Consider the following 23,004-nt stretch of genomic DNA (forward strand, 5'->3'; position numbering starts at 1 on the left):
GTAATTAGGGAGACACTTTGATGTACAGCAGACAGGAAGATGGGTGGGACTTAGAAGTATATGTTGTCATCCTTCCCTTGTTTGTTGCCAAGTGCTCTGATTCTGACCTGAAGCATCACTGAAGATTGTTGGTGGGGACTCAGGATTGGTCCATTAAGGTGGGCTTGGCCTACATCAATTGCTGGGGCCCATTTGGCTTTAAAAGAGGGCTGAACCACCCACTGATCAGATCATCTGAAGACTTTGCAAGGAGTAAGAAGAATGACTCATTTTGACCTGAGCTGAAGTTACAGTCTACGTTACATCTTCCGCCAGTGAAGGAAGGGCAGGATTGCCAAGAAGGAAGCAAGATCCCTCCCCTAAACATCTCCCAGGGAATAGAGGGAGATACCAGTCCAGCAACTCCAGAACCGGTACCCAGCCAACGCACAGCATGCCCTGTTAGGTTCTGACAGCAAGCTTCCTAGGTGGGAAGTGTCAGAGAGTCTCTGGACACAGGACAAGGCTGTTGCTGCAATTACTGTCCTGAGCTTTGGGCCGTCCACCTTGAAAGGACACGGGCCCTGCGAAGAGTCTAGGAGGAGTGCAACACAAGCATCATCCAGCGTCCATCTTTTTAAGGACAATTTCGAGACGTCAAGTCCTCGAACCACTTACGGCTGCACTGCCGACTGTTGTCATGCCACAGTCACCAGAGCCGTCCGATGTGCCTTGACCAGCATTCCAGATCGCCAACCAGCACAGAGACAGCCTGCAGACGTCCGTCCAGCCTCGTTTGCTGAACTGCCTGCTGCCTGGTTACCGCAGCTGTCTCCCGCCACTAACTCTGTCTCACGTGCTGCAAAGCACCCTGGAACTGCCTTGACGCTGTCGAGCACCAAGATCTTCTTCAGCACCAGGTACATTGTGATTCTGCCTCCATGGTCCTTCTCTGAAGGCCCTTAGAGACAGTTATAACCCTTTGCCCCTTTGGTGTTGAAACCAAATAATCTTGAACTATTAGACTGATTACTTTACCAACTACCCTCCTGTCAGTATCCAGAGTGCATCCCTTTCCTTTGTGAAACTGACTGTCCTCTGTGTTCCTTTACAGTGTGGGTTGTAATTGTAGTGTGCTAGAACTGTCTGTTGTAGTAATAGTAAAGCAGATATTTGTATTTTTAGCAGTGTTGCAACTAACCAACGATCCATGACCTTGTAAAAATAAGCCTGCTGTTCTGTCTACATTACCAAAATTGGTCAAGGAGGTCGTATCATTTACTTGTATTCCAATCTTTTCGGACCCCTTCTGGTGTACTAGAGGTGTGGGGGTTGATTGATGGTTTAGGAACCGATATTCATCCCTGGACCATTTGTGCCCCAGAAGTTGATTTGTAACACCCACTTATGATCTACTCCCCACCCCTGTTTTCTCCCCTGGTTGCTCGTAGATCTCTTGCTGCCTAATTGCCCGGCCTTGCAGATGTTAGCTCCTCGCTCCTTGTATTGATCCATTGCAATCTACTTCCCTTGCAGTGCACTTCCTCCTATGAATTGTAAAGTGCTCCTTTATTTCGCAAAGCTTGGTAGGTACATGCTCAATAAAAACCATAACACAAATAATAACAATAATAAAAACAATAATTATCATCAGGGCCCTACTTATTTTTAATTCACTGCATGAGTTATGAGCTATTTTCTGCTGCATGGCAGCTGCCGCGTAGCCTTCTCTGTTCAGTGGTAGAGAACTGATTCACGCCAGTGGAATCCACGATGACTGCCTGCTTGCTCCACCCTAGCAGGCAACTCTCACTAGTGTGGGAAACACTGTGTCTGGCAGGTCAGCTGAAGCTGGCAATCCCTGGAATGGAATGTTCCAGGAGGATACATATGAAGGAATTTCCAAATTCAGGTCATGAGCTGGCAGAAACTCTAAGGAGCAGATGATTAAAGCGCAAGTGCTCACGTGGAACGTACGCGTCAGACACAACACATGAGTGTGTACATAAGACGCATTATATATGTCCATGGTGACCGTGTAACTCCGATTCACCGGGGACGCCACTTTCCTAGTGCTGACGCTTTCATTTCACAATCCATTTCAGTTTGGCACTTTAGTTAAAAATGAGGCAAAACGTTCATTCCTGAAATGCATTATTTTCTTAAATGAAAGGTCAGGGGTGAAAACACTGTGTCCCTCTGATATAGCACCATCCAGGGGCGGACTGGTACCTAGAAATGGCCTTGGAAATGATGTTCAAAGTGGCCCCATTTGCCACATTCTGGGCAAACCCAACACTTTGCCTATGAGAACATTTAGAAATAAAATAGGTTACCACCCGAAAGAGGCCCTGGGTGTGCAGGCCTAGCAGGAAATCTCCAGAGTTTGCTATAGGCCAGTCCACCCGTGGCGCTTTTTGGACATACTAATATACAGAGGAGACCTCGATGCTAGTTTTCTGACAGGTTATGTTAATCGTTATTTATACTGTGCCAATCACCAACCCAGAGGTCTCAAGGCGGTGAAGCGCGTGCGAGTAGTGGCTTATTGTGCTCCTGCCCATGGTCACCAGGCCATGGTCTGAGGTAGAGGAGAACTGGCAAAGATGAGAGAAAGGCTACCAATAGACAGACCCATGGAAAGCCACAATGTGGATGAGAGAAAGGGTATTTGATTTTGGGAGTGCGCGTGCAACCATTGGTAATGGATGGGACAGTTTGCTGGTCGGAGGAAATGGACTAAACCCGCCCAATAAAGCTAAGCCTTTCCTGTAAGGGTAGATTGTAGTTCCTTGCAGAGTAGTGCTCGAGTTGGTCAGATCATGGGTGTGCTATAGACTCAAGATGTGCTCAAGTGTGCCCTCGAAGTGTGGAGGCTTCCTCACTAGATAACCTTTATAAACATCCCGTGGCTCAGAGAGAGAGGATAAGCTGGGAGCCGTCAAGAAGAGTGACAGGAGAGCTTCTGTCACTCTGCTTGACGGCTCCCAGCTTGTCCTCTCTCTGTCACTCTGCTTGACGGCTCCCAGCTTGTCCTCTCTCTGTCACTCTGGTTGACGGCTCCCAGCTTGTCCTCTCTCTGTCACTATGCTTGACGGCTCCCAGCTTGTCCTCTCTCTGTCACTCTGCTTGACGGCTCCCAGCTTATCCTCTCTCTGTCACTCTGCTTGACGGCTCCCAGCTTATCCTCTCTCTGTCACTCTGCTTGACGGCTCCCAGCTTGTCCTCTCACTGTCACTCTGCTTGACGGCTCCCAGCTTGTCCTCTCTCTGTCACTCTGCTTGACGGCTCCCAGCTTATCCTCTCTCTGTCACTCTGCTTGACGGCTCCCAGCTTGTCCTCTCTCTGTCACTCTGCTTGGCTCCCAGCTTGTCCTCTCTCTGTCACTATGCTTGACGGCTCCCAGCTTGTCCTCTCTCTGTCACTCTGCTTGACGGCTCCCAGCTTGTCCTCTCTCTGTCACTCTGGTTGACGGCTCCCAGCTTGTCCTCTCTCTGTCACTCTGCTTGGCTCCCAGCTTGTCCTCTCTCTGTCACTATGCTTGACGGCTCCCAGCTTGTCCTCTCTCTGTCACTCTGCTTGACGGCTCCCAGCTTATCCTCTCTCTCTGAGCTGGGGGATATTTATAAAGGTTATCTGGTGACAGCACCAAGGACTGGCCATGTGCAGGTGGGTGACGTGACCACAGAAGGTAGAAAGGCAGAGGGGAAGACGGTGGGTCCGTATCTTCCAAGGACCACACCTGCTTTCCCCCGGGGTGATGTAGACAGTTAGATGGAGTCTATCATATGCAGAGGGGATTGGTTGGAGTGACTCGACATGATCTGTTATATATTATAATCCTCAATAAATAGAAAATAAGACCCTTGCCATCCCTGCCTCACTTGTCACTAAAGGCCTGGGGAACCTGCGAGTGAATAAATGTAGGGTTGACTACTTACTCCCCATTTGCCCCATTTCACATGTTTGTTCTTATTTTGCAATTATAGCCTAGGGTCAGAGCCAAGGGCAGAAGGAGTGGATGCCAGTGCTCTAATTGGCTACCGACATTCAAATCCAAAGGTATGAAGGGACGCATTTCAGCCAAACCCAACCACATTTAAAGCTGTCACAAACCCTTTTAAACTTGTCTTCTATTTGGTTTAACAGAGGTTTAGTTTACAGCATCAATCATGGCCTCGGGGTTGGGCGTTTGCTCTCCGTTAATGGGCTTGTGGGGTGGATCAAACTTTCCAGAAAAGAAGCATCTTCACTTGAGTCTACGATGCTTTTAATTTAGATGACCAGGGGGCTGGGCTATGTTGTGGTGAGATGGCACTACTTGGATTACTTGGAAGGAGCCCTGCTTAGCGTGGTTAAGTGAGGATATGTATCACCTGTGCTTCAGTATGCTCTGGCCAGGAATGGAGGTGCCACCAGTATTTGGGACTGAATCGCCAGAGCTCATCTACTTCCCAATCGCTATCCGGGCACATGCATCTCGCTTTTTCTCTACACATTCATTGGCGAGCGGTGCCCAGGATAAGTCCGTGTGTGCTCTACTGCTGTTGCGCTAGGAAGTGCTGTGTTAATGTCTACACCCTGGAGTTGGGCCCAGACTCTGGAATGACCAGGGATCATTGACTTCCTGTTCCCCTTTCAGGATCCCACACTTTCCATATCCATGCAGTGGCAGACGGTGCCCAGGAGGATAATTCCCTGATTTTTCCATCAGAACTCTACGGCTAATGCGGGAGGAAGTGCTGTGTTAAGGTCCAGACTCTGAAATGGCGTCCGGCTCAATGTCAGCAAGGAAGACCATCATGCGAAGTTTCAGGAGATCACTAAAACTAGGCTGTTCAGACGAATCTTTGGCAACTTAGATCAACTCATACCACTGGACACTTGAGAACAATGATCTACAGCGTGGTGTTAATTGCTAAGGCCATGATTACTAATGCAAATGGTTGTGTTGTCCCCTATCTCTTCTCTGGCTCATCGTTTCCTTTCCCTTTACTCCTCTTTCCCCGTTTTTGATAGGCTTGCCTCCCACCACCTACCCTTATGTCCCCGCAAGGCAAATTGTCACCTGCAGACACCTTACATTTTACCTTTAAATAAATAAACAATGAATAAGCAAACATAAGTAAATCAAAACTACTTTCCCTGGGGTGGTTATTATGGCTTTAACAGCCCCAAGGTCAATGGGGCCTGATGGCCAACATCTCCTTGAATAGCCGTTCTCAGCAAGCCTAGGGTGAAGCTTACATTCCTGGTGCATCAATATTTAGCCAAACTGGTGCCCAGGGTCCGCGCTGTTTCTCTGAAGTTCTTGGCTACTCGGGCACTTGAGGGCCATTTCACTCGGTTGTGACCAAGCGCCCATAAAGCAGGAAGTGCAAATGGTGAGTTGCCCAAAACACAGCATTTCGGCATTTCTTTGGCCATCAAAGTAGCAGTTCCCCAAACACACACAGGCGTAATATACAGGTTTATATTGCTTCCTTCGTCCTGCGATGGGAGCTAGAAAGCAGAGCATGATGGGGGAAAGGGCCGGGGGCTGAAACTGAATTTGAAAGATAGTGGAGGCAAGCTCCCTGCGAGTCGGGGCTCTAGATGAGGTAAGAAGAGGAGGAGTGCAGGGGGCAGTAAGTCATACTATCTGGTGCTGGAGGTGGGGGCATCAACCTGCTGTACTGATCGGCTGATGGAGAAAGCCTGGCTGGCACACGTGGGGGCTGATGGTGGAAGAAGCTCTTGAGAACACTGACACCCTGCAAAGAGCCTGAGAGGGCCACTGAGAAACCTGGCATAGCACAGAGCCTGAGAGGGCCACTGAGAAACCTGGCATAGCACTTATAGACTGAGAGTGTACTGTGAACCCTGACATAGCACAGAGCCTGAGAGGGCGACTGAGAAACCTGGCATAGCACAGAGCCTGAGAGGGCCACTGAGAAACCTGGCATAGCACTTATAGACTAAGAGGGCCCTGAGAAACCTGGCATAGCACTTATGGACTGAGAGTGCACTGTGAAACCTGGCATAGCACAGAGCCTGAGAGGGCGACTGAGAAACCTGGCATATCACTTAGAGACAGAGAGTGCCACTGTGAAACCTGGCATAGCACAGAGCCTGTGAGGGCCACTGAGAAACCTGGCATAGCACAGAGCCTGAGAACACTTATAGACTGAGAGTGCACTGTGAAACCTGGCATAGCACACTGCCTGAGAGGGCGACTGAGAAACCTGGCATATCACTTAGAGACAGAGAGTGCCACTGTGAAACTTGGCATAGCACAGAGCCTGAGAGGGCCCTGAGAAACCTGGCCTAGCACAGAGCCTGAGAGGGCCACTGAGAAACCTGGCATAGCACTTAGAGACGGAGAGTGCTACTGTGAAACCTGGCATAGCACAGAGCCTGAGAGGGCGACTGAAAAAACTGGCATAGCACAGAGCCTGAGGTGGCCACAGTGAAACAAGGCATAGCACAGAGCCTGAGAGGGCCACTGAGAAACCTGGCATATCACTTAGAGCCAGAGAGTGCCACTGTGAAACCTGACATAGCACAGACCCTGTGAGGGCCACTGAGAAACCTGGCATAGCACAGAGCCTGAGAGGGCCACTGAGAAACCTGGCATAGCACTTAGAGACGGAGAGTGCTACTGTGAAACCTGGAATAGCACAGAGCCTGAGAGGGCGACTGAAAAACCTGGCATATCACTGAGAGACAGAGAGTGCTTCTGTGAAACCTGGCATAGCACAGAGCCTGAGAGGGCCCTGAGAAACCTGGCATAGCACAGAGCCTGAGAGGGCGACTGAGAAAGCTGGCATATCACTTAGAGACGGAGAGTGCCTCTGTGAAAGCTGGCATAGCACAGAGCCTGAGAGGGCCCTGACAAACCTGGCATAGCACTTAGAGACGGAGAGTGCCACTGTGAAACCTGTCACAGCACAGACCCTGAGAGGGCCACTGAGAAACCTGGCATAGCACTTAGAGACTGAGAGTGCCACTGTGAAATCTGCAAGGCACCTAGCACCTTTGAAGGGCACTGAGAAGTTTCAGAAAGTGCCTACTACCTCACATAGGCGCTAAGTAGTCTGAAAAACCCCTGGAACTTCTTGAAGGGCACACATCATGATGGGCAAGGTAAGAAAGAGCGGCAATATCTGTGTTGTGCCATGTCAGTGAAGACGCACACTGGTGTTCGAGGCATGCCTGACCACCCTGCCTTGGACATGGATTGTTTTTCTGCGATTTATTAACATGCATTGAACTGGGGAGTCAATAGAGCAGCCATGAAATTATATCTTACAACAAATTATTCCAATGGACTATAAATTAGGAAGCGACAGACTGGCGGCTCAGAAATAGGACAGCCTCCTTTATTCTGCAATGCAGGCGTGCATCTGTTTGCAGAGCAGTTTGCAAAAAAATTACGAATGTGTCTTTCATGTGCAAAAGCCTTGAGCAAAACGGTCCTTTTTGCGCAATTATCCTTCCTATTAGGGTTCATGCCGACCTAATTTTAGGCGCCTTATTTGCCCATTTGTAAACGGAGCCCTCTTTCTGTAATGGAAGACGACTGCAGTGTTCCTCGCCACAGGCCAACGCGGTGACGGTTCTAATCTACGGCTGCAATCAATGTTTCATGAGGCGGTGTGGATTCGGCTGCTGGGCGGGAGACCAGACACCGGATCTGAATTATGCATCGCACTGAGGGGGGCATTGCACACCTGAAGGATTCATTCAGCAAGATGGCTTTGGGGGAGCATCTGCTCTGAGCCTGAATCCGAGGAACACACTTGCAAGGATGCTCGGCCAGAGGTACGATGCCAGACCCCGCAAAGTCAGGTTTAAGGTATCATCGGCCTACAGCGGGCGCGTGCTGAGGCAGGTCTATGAAGATGGCCAGGAGCTGGCGTCCCCCGAGGAAGACTACCCTCACACCTTCATCCAGAAGTGCTTTGACCCAGCCGACCACCTTTTCAGTGGCAGAGGTGCCCCGGATGCCAATTTCTACCCCACAGCGAGCCTCACCGCCCAGAGGATAAGTGTCTTCAGACAGGGGAGCTCCTACACCCTGGCTGGTGGTCCATCGCTCTTCCCAGAGTACCCAGGAAATGACCAGAAGGTAGGCCAGACATCTGCCTCCCAGAAAAACTGTTTTGGACATTTATTGTAATTACTTAAAATGAAGGGACAACTGCCACCTCCATGACACCGACCAGGAGCACTTGTTTCTGATTCTATGTTCCTTCATCGCCAGTTTTTTTTTTTCCGCCGCTTTTCTTGCCAAAAATGCAGCAAAGTTTTTTTTTTTATGTGGGGGGTGTTCCCCCAAACCCTCTCCCCTATTATTTATTCCCTATACGCCCCTCCATATTTTTTCGATGATTTCTTCGGCAAAAAGTGCAGCGGGCGATGGATGAACATTGTACCCTTTTTATCATGAAACCATTTCCAAAGTCAAACTAGCAGTTATCAATTATCTAGACAGACTATTAGGGCTAGAAGGAGAAAAGGCTAAGAGAGAGCTGAGACGTTGAGTGATCAATTATGACAAGAGAAAAATTGAAAGTTTTCTTTTTTGTAAATTATTTTTGAGGAGTTGTAAATTTGGCATGTAGTATGAGAGTTTTCTTTTAGTGACAAAGTTTTGTAAAAAAAGTTTCACTTGAAACTATGACAATTAAAAACAAAAAGTCAAACTGTAAGTAGGGCTTAAGGGAAACATGGAAAAGAGCTTTCTTTTAGAGAGGCTTAAAAGATGTTGCAGTTGGGTTTAGGCCAGATTTGGTCTAGGGCAAGGGTGCAAAAACGATGGGCATGCACAGTTGGCCGCAGGACCGTCATACTTTCCAGGCACAGAGACCGAGAATCCATGGTTTGGCAAGAAGAGCCGCCTCCTATGACCTTATGCGACACCTTAGATCATAAACATATCCAACTATCCATTGCTCGTGTATTCATCTCCTATTTCTGGGGCACATTCATTTTAGTTGCAAGAAGGCACCTCTATATTTTGCATGATAAGTAATGAAAGTCAAGCAAAAAAAAAAGAAAATCCAAATAGGGAAAGTAGGGAAAATAAGTTCTTCCAGCAGAACCAGAAGAGTGTGGGGAGACTTGATGCGCAGGTGTAGAGGGAGTGAGTTCCACACCACTGAAGAATTAAGGGTTCTATGTCATTTCATCGCCAGTCATTTTTAGGACTGGAATTTTTATGAATACATTTTGCTGAAATAAGTCATCAACATTTTTTTTTTTTACTTTTGGAGGGTTCCAAACCCCCTTGCTCCACCTATTTTTAACTATTCCAGACACCCCCAATCCCTTATCTGCCATTTCCCACACCCCGCCAAAATTTCAATGAATTATTTTGGCAAAGTTCGTCCCAGGGGATAGCTCAGTGGCAACGTGCTCGCCTTGGAAACAAGACGGCATGAAGCAACACAGGTTCGATCCCCGGGTCTGCTCTTGGAAACCTCTGGGTATTAAGCGCATTATAAATATGAAACTAAGACATATTCCTCTAACAGCGCCTTGATGCCCCCAGGCTGTGTGGGTGCTTTAAAAATGCAAACAAATAAAATAAATAAATAAGATAAAGTGTACTTGTAAAAAAAAGAGTCGGACCAACGACGACTGTCGATGAAAGAACGATATACCGAATGAAGGACCTCCTAAAAGCAGGAGAAACATCACGGGTCTGTGTGTAAGGACAATCGTTGAGGATGTCAGACTGTAGTCACTGACCACATGCAGAGCTTGCAAGGTGCAAACAGAAAGGCAGAGCACCCGGCAAACACCGGAAGGCCAACATGGCTAGCTCGAATCTCCCACCTAAGAACCCAAGTAACTAATGCAGTTTAGGCCAGAGTGGTAGATGGGTGCTGAACGCCAGAGATGTGTCTCAGGACCCGAGCCGCTGCCTTCTGCACTGGCTGCAGCCGTCCTGTCGGGTATGAGAGTACACTGATGCATGAACCACTCAAGTGGTCCAGTCGGGGTGACGCAAAGTCATGCAACAATGATTTCTAGTCCGATCCGCAATAGTGCCTGTACATCCTTGAGCGTTTCTATAGAAACAAACGGTTCTAGCAGCTGCGACTCAATAAGATTGCATGTCTAGACCAGCGCTAAAGGTGACGCCGAGGTTGGCCACGTAAGTGATGTGGAGCGGATGTAAAACTTTAGCTCACATGGTAGCTCCCACTCCTCCTAACACATGCTCTGCCAGTGCTCGGATCCTTTGGTCATCAGTCTGCCTTCTCTAGTTATTATACTTTTGACAATTTGTGTCAGTTTAGGGGTCCACTTTGGCCAAATATGTTATCAGGAAGCTAAAAGTTGTTGATGGACTGTCTTAAAAAAAGATTTTGTAAAAGTTAATTTTATGAACTACATATAAATAAATACATACATTTAAAAAAAGACATACAGTAGATATGGGTGTAATCAACATTTTGATGATACTGGTGACCGTGCTTAATCATGCCTTCGGTTCCATGTAATAATGTCGCCACAATTATATCGCCATGCAAAAATATCGCCGAAAAATGGTTGTTTTGTTTTGTGGCAACATTATTGCATGGAACATGCGGGGGACACCCCCGCAACCCCCAAATGTTTTTTTTTTTTTGTATTTTTTTTTTGCCCCTGTCGCCATATGTATGGTCACCCAAATAATATCGCCACGACATTTTCCCGGCGATATTATTTACGGCGACCATATATGTGGCAATATTATTACCTGATAACATGCCTTCTAGCTTGGCTGGCATATCCCTGAACCAAAAGGGGTGACAGCAGAGCCAGTGAAGGCCAGTAAAAGAAGGAGATCTATTGCTAAAGCACCCCCGACCCCCTAGCACCCTCATCCCAGCAAGATCGATAGCATTGGGCGACCCATAAAGTTTCAACGTGGCACGGGTTGAACCATGGACCTGTTAAAGCGCAGGGGCAAGATTAGAGGACAGCCCCTTTCTCTGCTTCTACTCACACCTTGGAACTCCTCGTCTTCTCAGGCGAGATCCTTTGCACGCCACCCTGCCCCCAGGAAACACCATAGAACTGGCCCCTTCTCTCGACCTTGTATGCCCATTCTAATCTGCCACCAGCGCTGTGCTCTTTGAATAAAGAGACGAGCAAGTGTAATTGGGGGCTTTAGAACGGGAAAGTAACATTTTCAAGCATGGCCAAATCAGATCCTCCTCCTCGCAGGGCAACCCCCCACCCGCGTCCACAACTAAAGTCAAACTGCAAAGCATCATTTAGAATATGCATTTTAGGACCAGCGCACACAGCAAGCCCAGCTACCTGTGCGTCTACCATGGCGTCACATGGACATCTTGTGCGAGCGCCTTGAGTGTCCAGTGTAGTCGCTTGATGACGATGGTCGATAACTACTACCCTGTAAAGCCAGAGCTTCACATGATCTTTGAGCTCTTAAGCCCCGATGCTGCATCACTGCCCTGCCGAGACTTCTCTTCATACGGTTTGTGGGGAAGCAGGCAGTGCTACCAGACAAACACACCTTCACAGGTCTCTGTCCTCACGCTACACGACTTAACATGCCCGGGGGCAGTGCCACCATTTTGCTCTGTGTTATTAACGATTGAGATGGCTCCATTCCCATTCTGTACCTCACCCTGTACATTGTGCCCTCACCCAATTCGATATCTTTACTAGGCCAGTATTACATTCATTTCAGCTACAGCTCCATCATTACCGGATGGAGCTCATTAAACTAGCCCTCCTGGGGCCTACTGTCATTATGTGCCAGGCCGCAGGATTTCATGCAACCAAGGTGCCAGGGGGATGCAGTCTTTATATCGAATATTTGATAAAGAATGAACACATATCGAACATTTTAGAACATTTTTTTTATCGAAAATGCATGTAAGGTTTCGGGTACATGGTTGAATATTTTTGGGCACACACTATATATAGATATATACACAAATGTTGAACTTTCTGAAAACTTCTTTCATGTAAGTACTCCCTGATGCCACTGACAATTTCGAGATTGTCTTCTACAATGTTCTGCACTGCGAATTCTCAGTCCACCTGGGAGGGTTCCCATGCACCCAGAGTATCGGAAAGATTATCCCGCCACCCCTTCTCATTTTATATGTCCCCTACTGTACCCCTCATCAGTTTAGCTCTTTCCTCTGCACAGTAGGAGCCGAACACCCCTGGCAGGGGCACAATATGCCCTTTTCCAGAGAAGCTTCTGCTCTCTGAGGCCACTATGGTGGTCAGTTGGTGCAGCATAAATACTTCATAACATGGTATAACATACTCCATAATAGACATAGAAAAGCTTTTTACCTCAAAGCGGTAGCGCGATAAACACACACTGGTGCAGACAATGGCACATGCTAACATTACTAATGTGCTCTTCTCATGAAGGCAACCTTCGACCACACCTCTTTTTATTTCCCAGCAGAACTCTGCATGCTGGGACTTGTAGGCATATAAAAAGTGAAACTAGTAGTTCTGTAATCCAAAGTACTGTTGTCTAAAAAGTCAGGATTGGCTGAAGGTGACCCTATACCATGAGCTATTTGCGAGTTACCCATGAGCAGAAATTAGGAATTAGCTCTACCCAGCGTGTCATTTTCTTTCTTTCTTTCTTTCTTTCTTTCTTTCTTTCTTTCTTTCTTTCTTTCTTTCTTTCTTTCTTTCTTTCTTTCTTTCTTTCTTTCTTTCTTTCTTTCTTTCTTTCTTTCTTTCTTTCTTTCTTTCTTTCTCTGCTTCTTTCTTTCTTTCTTTCTTTCTTTCTTTCTTTCTTTCTTTTTCTCTCTCTCTCTCTCTCTCTCTCTTTCTCTCTCTCTTTCTTTCTTGGGTCTGAGTGGGTGCGCAGGGCTGTAGCTGTCTAGAGAGCCGGGATGTATTTTAGAAATTGCTTGTGGTGTGGGATGCAAGGTAAAGAACTGTGGTCCCTTTTGGAAAGGCGCAGCTGCATAGATAAGAGGTCCACATTGGAAAAGTCAAAAACGGGACCAGTCCACCAACATAAAAGTAGGACTCCAATTCGACATTGGCTGCCAGCACTGCAGTAGCACAGGGATAGCGGTAGACATAGAATGTTATATAGTATGCCATGTGCATAACCTTGGCAGCAAATTCATAACTTGTATTGCTAACTGAATGTAAAATGTGCTGGTGCATTATTATTCCACCCTGGCATTCAAGCCAATGTGCAAAGAGCAACTTGGAGCAGTAACCCACATTGCCAGTTCTCATCAGGCCATCATGGGGGTAGTAGTTGCTTGTGAAGACCACTTGGCTGCTCCTTGTCCATCCCCCATCCCCAACATATCGCTTGCCCCTTTTTGCCTCCGCCATCCCAGCGACTGTTAACAGCAAAGCAACCAGAGAAAACACACACACAGCTGGATGGAGGGGGTAGAAAGGGAGCAGCAGCAACAGAGGTTTCTCTCTGAGGGATCAGCCTGGCATTAGGAGACGTAGATGTGTATCATGTTTGTCAGGAATTCACCCATGAAACTGAGGGCGCATTGTCTGTACAGGGGGAGGGCGGGGATGTGGGTCACTTCTGTCGCGGTGTATTGGCTCTGAGAGATCTTATAAGGGATCAGAAGAAACATAAGAATGACCACAGGTCTTTATATTTGACACATATGTTTGTGATAAAAGGGTTAGATGCTTGAACCACTAGGTATACAATGCACCCTGGCCTGGGTGCTCATTTTTCTTTTCTCAACACGCACCCCAGCACTAAAGTGTCTTTAACAACCTGCGACATAGACTCACTGGGAGAGTGCAAGGATTTTGATGTGAGGATTAAATGATTGTGACACCTGTCATTGCGATCCTTGCAGAATTTTAGAAGAGGAGTTGCTGGGTGGAGAAGCGCGACCTCCGCATAAGGACAGCTGTGCCCATGCCATGCCCAGTCCCCAATGCACAGGCATCTTATGATAATCATTTATATAGGATATAGGATTAGTCTAAAGGCCCAGGTACATGAGCCAAAGTGCAGGTTTTCATTAACACAGTAGGACCACTATATATCCAAGGCAACAGATTCCTCTAGCAGTGACAACAGGCGAAGCTATGCGAATTGACATTACAATAGGACAACTATATATCCTAAGGGAACAGCTCACCCTAGTGGTGACAACAGGCAAAGTTATGCAAATTGGCACTGTCTCTACTGTGCCTGACTGCATCGGACAAACATGCAGGACACACATACATCTGGCATTTTATTATATTGTTAGATGTCTGTAACTAAGGTGAGCAGCGGAGCAGCTCCTGAACACTCATCTGTCATTAGGAATGTTATAGACGGTTGGGGAAACACGTTTTTTCTGAGTACTATGTGTGGGAAATGTAGGTCACCCTCCCAGCCCTCCATTTGAAGGTTTGGTGAGTCATTTGATGCATGTTATTTACATTCATTTTCAAACCTCCAATTCTTCAAATCCATAGTGAAGAAAGGGACTTTTGAAAACAAAATAGAGGTACTCACATGGTGGGTGATGCACAGAGCTCTGGGAACGTGTAGGCCGGCAGAATTGGGATCTCTCTCTGTGCGGGTCTCACTTGCCGAGACCCACAGGTTCAGATCAGATGCCAATCTGGCTCTTCTTGCAAAGATTAAACCAATGCTTAAAGGGAGACACCCGGGAGTTGGGGCGATCCATGTGTCTACACAGATGCACCCCGGAATCTGAATGCTGCAACTACTATCAGCATCTGTGCGCCAGCAACGGATTAAACCTACCTAGTGGGTCATGAGTGACAACAAAAACCCTTAATTCCAAACGGATTGTCATCCTTTAAAGGAGGATGCATATAAGATCAGCAGTTTTAATCATCAGGTTATCGAGCACGAATTTCAATGGACTGTACTAGATAAAGTGACTTGTAATCAATCATCTGCAAAACATAGACAAGATCATGTTGAAAAGTAAGCAGTGGCAGCAGAGGCGTTACTAGGGGGAGCCTGAGGGAGTGTTGGGAAGGGAACACGATCTTCTCCCACCCTTAAGCATTTTCAGATAATGCAAAGACCGCCACAGATACTGTAAGAGACCAGAAGGGAGGGGGTTGCCCTTAGGGCTTCTGCATGATTACATTATTGCAGGTTTTGTATGTGTAGAGCACATGCAGGAATAGCAGCCATCTTAGATATTAGCAGCCATATTGTGGCACAAATCTAAAACGTAACACGACAGCCAGTATTCCAGGCCTAGGCCACGAGCATGAGCAAGGGAATAGGTTGTATACCACACATCAATCAGAAAGGCCAGAGCTGCACAGCCCCATAAAACCCTTCATTGTCCTAAAATGTTGCCAAACTTTGCGCCCTAGGAAGAATGTGCCCTGCAAGGCCACGGGAGGAGGACTGTCTGTGAATGGTGCAATCCTATGAGAAGGAGGGCACAGGCCTCCATCCACCAGCAGCCCCAATCATAAGTTATAGCACCCCATTGCCCTGGCTTTAGGACCCCTGAATGTCAACGTACCAGATAACCCCAGACCACTGACCATAAACCTGTTGGACGTTCGATTGACCAGAAAGATCAGAAAGCAGGGCATTCCTGTCTTCAATCCTTAGTCATGTGATTTGTGCTGTGAGGTGCAGGGAGGGATGAACTTAAGCACAGAACGGGGGTGAGAGACCAAATGCCAGCCTGTCTGGGAGCGAGTGAAGTGTATGAGTTAGTATGACCTCAGTTTTCCCCCTGGGCCCCTGTCAGTTCGTACCAGGTATAACAAAAGCAAGCAATCCCACCACTAGCTACCCTGCTTCCAAAACACAGGTTGCAGATGAACAGCTCCCAGAGTTGTTGCACAAGGCTATTTACACAGAATATATATTAGCCAAAAAACAGATATTGTGGAAAAACATATTTTAATTAATATACATATCAATAAAGTTTTTAAAAACCATTTACAAAGCAGATTTCTGGTTGCGTTTGAAGAGAAAAGAAACAATGCATACACAAATCTAGTGATTATACAGAAATACGACTTTTCATTTAGACCAATGTGATGTTAGTAACAAAGGTGACTAATTGAAAACCATGTGTAGGTCACTATTGAAACATGGAGCGTTGTTACATAAAAATAGATGTGTCTTTCTAAGTTAACAATATAATTGTTATTTGGCTGCCTGCGTGGCATCGCCCACATGGAAGAAGATGGACCATCAGGGCTCGGACAAATGGCATGGCATCCCCTGTGTAGCAGGTGACCTATGTGTAGGTTCTCACCAACCAGCTGCTGCAATTTCTACTGTATGTAATGACATCACTGATGATGCTGTACCGCTCATGCAGATTTCGCCAGAACGTTCCGCGGCAACAGAGTTCTTTGTTGGTACTTTTCCTTTTGTGTGGAAATACAACTTGTTATCCTTGCAAGAGGTGTATTGGGCTGTTTTCCCTAGTGGGTTGTTTCTGGTGTGAGCATCTGGGGGGCTTTCCTACAGAGGCTATTGCCCGGGGTGTTTTGGTTTTAGCCCCGGATAGAAGCTCATGGGCTACAATAAAGGGCTAGCTAGCCTTGAGACCCGACAGTCCTGATATTAGCGCAGCACCAGATCTTTTCCAGACTTAGCACCCCTGAGTGGCGAATTTAAAGAACTGGCACTCATATCACAGGCTTTTATGATTAAATATTACGGTAAGAGCGATATTTCATACAAAGTTAACAATGAAAGTCACGCTCCACACACGACTATTAAGATACATGCACTGGGCTCAACGAAACTCCTACATAGAGCAGCCGAAGCGAAAACCAGGAATGATAACGCCAACACCACTAACCTGGCACTGGTAACATGCAACGGCCGGACCAGGATGGCAGGTCGCCCCAGACACGCGATTTTATACAACCCGAATATGATGCTGTGGGATGCACCCTACCTCCCCCCAACACAGCATATAACATTTGCCACACACTGGAAAGATAGTGGGATAAACCGTTTCAGGGACCTATTTCCTGATAAAGAATTTGTTAGCTGGGAAGAGATCAAGGCGACCATAGGGAATAACCCTTTACAGAGGTTACAATATCTCCCGCTGCGCTCTGCTATGGCGGACACTTGGGAGGCATTTCCAACAGAACCGAAGCCACACCCAGGCTTGGGATATATCCTCACCACAAGTATAATTAAGACATCTGCTTCCACACTGCACAAAAAAGCACTGTTAACCAGGGAGGCCCTTGACTCCAGGTGCTAGAGGATAGTGGGAACAGGATCTTGAACACCCCATTACAGAAACTCACTGGTCACAATTATGTGGACTGACGAAGAGCATATCCTACAATTCACAATACCACCTGATACACTATGAGATACTACACATCACCCACCTCACCCCCACCAGACTCAAGAGTATATATATCCTACAGCAGATGGAAAGTGCCGAAGATGTTGTAGCGAGGAAGCAGACACATTACACGTGCTATGGTCGTGTATACGATTAACTGAATATTGGAAAGACGTGTGCAACGCACTGGATGAGATGTCAGATCAGCCTATAGAATGGGATCCAGGATTCTCTCTGTAGGGAGCAGTGCGCAGAATTAACCACATGTGGCGCAGGTTTCTCAATCTTAGTGTATTATTGGCAAAACGAGTAATATTGATGCGTTGGAAAAGTAAAGAACCACCCACAATGGGTGATTGTGAAAAAGATATGACATGGGCGAATGACTGTGAAGAAGTGTATGCCGGTCTATTACCCACGCCAAACTGTCCCAGAGACATATGGGGCAGATACAGGCAATATCTTCCCGATAAATGTGGAGGAGAAGAAGACACAGATGGAAAGTAATCATTAATGCGAAGCGTACCCAATATGCAAAGATGTTGATTAACTGTAATGATAACATTGTAAAACTGATGAGATGATGATGTAATCTGTGCAAGTTTAAATAAAAATATATATTTTTTAAAAGTTAACAATGAAAGTTTAGATGGGAGGTAGCGTCCCTGTGAAAGCGGCTGTATTTATGTATTCAAAGCAAAGGACCTGAGAACGGGATGACGTCTAACCGGTAACTCGATATAGAAGATATGGTAGCATTCGTTTTCACGCCATTGCATAACTCCTGTGAGGAACAGGGAAGCATATGGGAAGAAATAAAGGCTCTTATTCACAGAATGTTTTCCAATGGGGTTTTGCCATTGTAAAAGGCTTCCATGAATTAGGCCCAAAATGTTGATCTCAACAACGGCGACTTCAATCATCTATCTGCCATTTTAATCGGAGTATCCCACCAATGATAATGGACGAGGTGGGTGAAAATGAAAAAAAAAGTGAACTAGCGATAGTTAATATTATACAAATATTGACCAAAAAGTGTGATTTAAAAGGGAGTATTTTGGGGGGGCGTGGCTTGGCGCCATGGCGAACAGTCGGGTCCAGTGAGAGCTCCCGGCCGCGACCGTGTTCTTGCCCGTAATGCCCCAGTAAAGTTCAGGCTTTCAAGACCAAAGTCGGCGTCCTGCAGAGCCGTGAGGCGGCGGCAGCCCATGCCTCATTTCTGCCGCCCTAAGCTGAAAGGGAACCGAGCTTGAGGCGATCTCCGCCAGCGAGATGTGGAGAAGTTGGCGGCATCCCAAGATGGCGGACAGTGGAACGGCGTAATCTGGCCCTCTTTCCAGCGCCCGGGCCGAGTGGGACCTGTGAGCGCCCGCTCCGGAGCTAATCACAAGTGTTTCTTCCTGCTTCGGCAAAAGACAGAGACTCTGGCACCCCTGCCCGGGGTTGCGCCTAGGTTGGTGCAGTGCCCAACCACAAGAGCTGTGTGTTCCGTCTCCGGACAGGGCCCCGCGAGCCCCCCGATCTTGGAGCGGGAGGATCGAGGCTCCCAGCCAGAAGACCAGAATTTAGGGCGGGGCTCCCCCCTGGCACAGAGTGTGGTGGAGCGCAGCTCTCTCCCCGGGCTTTGCCTCCGGGGGTCCCCGAGGCCCGTGGCGCCGCAACATCAAGGCCAGGGGTGCATCATCTTCCGCGACTCCCGCGACAGCTTCACCAACGGGGCCCGGAACGGATAGCAGCGAGTCCCACCTCCAGATGAATCCCAGCGAGCCCCCTGCCCCGGCGCGGGGAAACAGCTAACTACCATCTGTCGCAGCAGGGCAGGCCTAGGCACGGAGCCTGGCCCCCCTTCCCGAACCTTCCAGCTTCTCTCCTACCGTGGCTGAGTCCCATCCACGAACAGCATCTAACACGGCTACTCCCCCAGCGCATTACGAGGGCCTCCCTGCCCCGCTTAGGCGCGGGAGAATCAGCTCACCAAGTCCTGGTGCCTCCGGTGGCGGCGGAGTGGCCTGACTAGGGAGGAGCGTGGCCCGGAGCTCTGCTCCCTCCCCCTCCTGGTCTCTTCTGCACATGATCGTCTGCAGCCTGCGGAAGCCCAAGGGTGATCCGGGGCCCCCTGTGACCTAGCCGGAGCTGGGGGCGAGGGAGTGTGCCCTCCACTGGTTTGTCTTCAGTGGGGAGAGAGGGGCCCTTCAACGTCCCCGGCGGTGCAGGCTCCGAGGCTTACTCCTGGAGGAAGGTAGGGTGGCACCTGCCGCACAGTGTAAGAGCTTCCCGGACCAGCAAACCAATCTCCCCAATCCGGCTCTGGTTGTGGAGGGGAGATGCCCGCCTGACTGTGAACCTGCCCTGCAGTGAGTCCGGAACACGAATCGGAGGGGGAGTCGGCCTCTGTCTCCGACTACTGAATCCCACAGTCCGGCAGATTTCCTCAAGCCCTCCCTTAGAGACTACCTCAATCCCCAGAAGTAGCGTGCTGCCCGAGTGCGGCCCACCAAGCCCCAAGACTCTGAAAAAGCACAACGGCTGACCGCACGACTCGCCCCGAAGCAGAATCATTACATAAAACTGCCCAGCAGATAGGTGGGGGTGGTGGGGAGACCCTGAGCGCCCCAGTACAGCCCATCTTGGGTGTGGAACGGTCAAACTCCCGCCTGTGTCACAAGAAGTAAATGTCCAGAAATCAGAAAGCATCCAAGCAAACAGACATAGAGACCCTACTATCTACCACTATAGGTGAAAAATCTAAGAAAGGGGAGCGTAACGACATGGCGGGCGTACCTCCAGCCACCCAGAACGACCCACCAACCCAAGGAGTGACGAAAGCGGACCTCCAAGAGCTCCTATCCGCCATAACCAAGGAGTACCAGAAGGGCACAGAAGAACTGAAAGGCAAAATAGTGTCCTTGGACAAAAGGGTAGGGGAAGTCGAAACTAGAACTGAAGAAATTGAAACCACCTTGTTCGAGCAAAAGTTTGAAATTGGGGAAGGGGCTGACAGACTCGCCGCACTAGAGGCCAGATGCGAAGCCCTCGAGAACAAACAAGAAGAGGCCGAAAATAGATCCAGGCGCAACAATATCCGCTTGAGGGGCATACCAGGTTCCCTCCCCGGCGAAGAACTGAACTCCTATGTCAATGACCTATTTCGCTTTATCCTAACGCTCCCAGATGGATCCCCTCTGGAACTAGATAGGGTTCACAGAGTCAGGGGCAGACAAAATGCAAACTCTGCGCCGGACGTCTTAGCGAGAGTCCACTTCTACAAAGTCAAGGAAGAAATAATGAACGAAGCCAGAAGCTCAGCCCGAATTAGCTTACGAGACGCCGAAATATCCCTATACCAAGACCTGGCAGCGTCCACTCTCACAAAAAGGAAAGTCCTGAAGCCCCTCACTGAATGGCTAAGTGAGAGGAAAACAACCTACCTCTGGGGCTTCCCTACAGCTTTAATCTTAAATTGGGAAGGCAGGCCTTGGACAATCCCCTCTCCTAGAGAAGCCGAACGATTCATGAACCCGGAAGAAGAGGAGAGGTCCACCGCCGAAACTGCGGAAGCCTAGGGGAGATCCCACGGAGACCCCACCAGAGCCTGGGTCAGGGTGGCGGGGCGCCGCAGGCCTCGGGGCCCATTTGAGCGGGAAGCTGAAAGACCTCAAGCTGACTTCATCAGACAAATTCGGTAACCTCATCCTGAACTTTATTGGTTAACAGAGGAGGCAATGTTTGCCTCCAAGCAGAGCGACCACACTGGTCCGGCCGAGTGCCCCGTTGGTTAAAGGCTGGTCCGGAAACCTAGTTATTGATGGGGGGTTGGGGAGAGGGGATGGAGGGTGGGACGAGGAGGGGGGGTGAGTCTCATAAAGAGGGGAGCATGGCGGTACCCAACACCGAAGACACGTAACAGGAAATCCTTGGGGGAAAACTATGGAACATTCTACGTAGGACTTAGAAGATGGGATCTCTAGACAAAATACTCACTATCACAACTTGGAATGTTCAGGGGCTCAACGCACCAAGAAAGTGCAAATCAGTGGAACACAAACTTGACCAACTAGCAACTGACATCGTCTTCATCCAGGAAACCCACCTGATCGTGGAAGATGAAAAGCGATACGATTCTGGCGCTACCCGAAATGCTACTTCGCCTCAGCTACACAGAAAAAGAGAGGAGTCGCTATTCTCCTAGGCCAAAATCTCCCATTATCACAGATTACATCAAAAGAGATCTGGAAGGCAGATTCCTGCTCCTGAAAGGTCTCCTAGTCGAACTACAGATTACCTTAGTGGCAATCTATGGACCAAACAAAGAACAAGACCAATTCCTCCGGAGCCTTCTCCCAACCATCACGGCCTTCTCCTCAGGCCACCTCCTAATCGGAGGAGATTTCAACCTCCTTCTAGACCCGAGTGTAGATAAGACACTCCCAGCTTCCAGGGAAGACTTCGGCAAATCCCTGGCTCTAGTCGAATTCCTGCGGGAAACCGAGACAATAGATATATGGAGACTACGCAACCAGGGAGAAAGAGACTACACCTTCTTTTCACATGTACACAGAGGCTACTCGCAGATCGACCTCCTGCTGGTCGCTAACTCCATGGCTCCCTGCGTGGAGAACATCCAAATTGGGCCATAGCAATCTCGGACCACGCGCCAGTCACAATGTCGCTGCTTCTCCACGGAGTGCCCGAACCCACTCAGAGACAATGGAAGCTGCAAGACCACATCCTCACTGACCTAGCGGCCATCACCGGCCTTGCAGAGGCGATTCAGAATTATTTCATTGAGAACACAAACCCAGACACCTCAACAGCAACAGTATGGGACGCCATGAAGCCGGTAATCCGAGGGGTGGCAAATTGATTCCTCAGCCAGACTCAAGCGCCAGAATCTACTGAAGCAACGAAAGCTAGAGGACAGACTCGTAGAGCTAGAAAACAAACTCAAACAGGGTTAAACGAAAACAACGCAATGAGAACTAAAAAGAGCAAAAACAGAGCTGGAGATCCACTTGGCAGACAGAGCCGCCAGAGCACTAACTTACACCAAACAGTACTACTGTCTTAACAGCAACAAAGCGAACCAGCTCCTCGCACACAAGCTGAAAAAGCTTCAAACCAGGAACCACATCCAAGCCCTGCTAGACAAAAATGGCGCCCTACACCACCGGGACCCTGACAAGCTGGCGATAATGGTGCAGCACCACAAGGAAATTATGGCTGGACCTCCGACGTCAACTTCAGCCATTACTCAATTCTTGGCCCCCATCCCAAAACCGCAGCCATCACCTTCACTCCCGGACTTGGAGAGCCCAATATCAGTGGAAGAGGTTCGCGAAACAATCCGTCACCTGAAAAACACAACGCCCGGGCCAGATGGGCTATCCTCAAAATTCTACAAGAAGTTTGCTCTCTTGCTAGCTCCGCAGCTGGCGAACCTATTCAACTCCTTCCTCTCCACGGGCTCTACGACAGCGTCTATGAATGAATCAATAACAGTACTGATCCCAAAGCCGGGGAAAGACAGAACGCTATGTGCATCATACAGACCCGTAACACTGCTAAACAACGATGCGAAAATATTCGCCAAAATCCTGGCAAACCATCTGGCCCCCCTCCTCCCAGCGATCATTCACCCAGATCAACCGGGCTTCATCCCGGGTCGGGGCACCCAAGACAATATCCGCAGAACCATCAACATCATAGAGTCAACAAACAGACTGGGCACAAG

At 48.5% G+C, this 23,004-nt stretch overlaps 1 protein-coding gene across 1 annotated transcript in view; it reads left to right on the forward strand.

Annotated features, from left to right (window-relative positions):
- The first annotated feature begins 7,764 nt into the window (after positions 1 to 7,764).
- Positions 7,765 to 23,004, forward strand: part of GRXCR2 (glutaredoxin and cysteine rich domain containing 2) — a 149,638-nt gene continuing 134,398 nt past the window's right edge. The window contains exon 1 of the mRNA XM_069652451.1: positions 7,765 to 8,089. Within this exon, the coding sequence (XP_069508552.1) occupies positions 7,769 to 8,089 (321 nt within the window). The 5' untranslated portion in view covers positions 7,765 to 7,768. The remainder of the gene's footprint in view (positions 8,090 to 23,004) is intronic.

This window comes from Ambystoma mexicanum, chromosome 3p, assembly GCF_040938575.1.
Source record: "Ambystoma mexicanum isolate Mex_15411 chromosome 3p, UKY_AmexF1_1, whole genome shotgun sequence".
In the NCBI taxonomy this organism is placed as follows: domain Eukaryota; kingdom Metazoa; phylum Chordata; class Amphibia; order Caudata; family Ambystomatidae; genus Ambystoma; species Ambystoma mexicanum.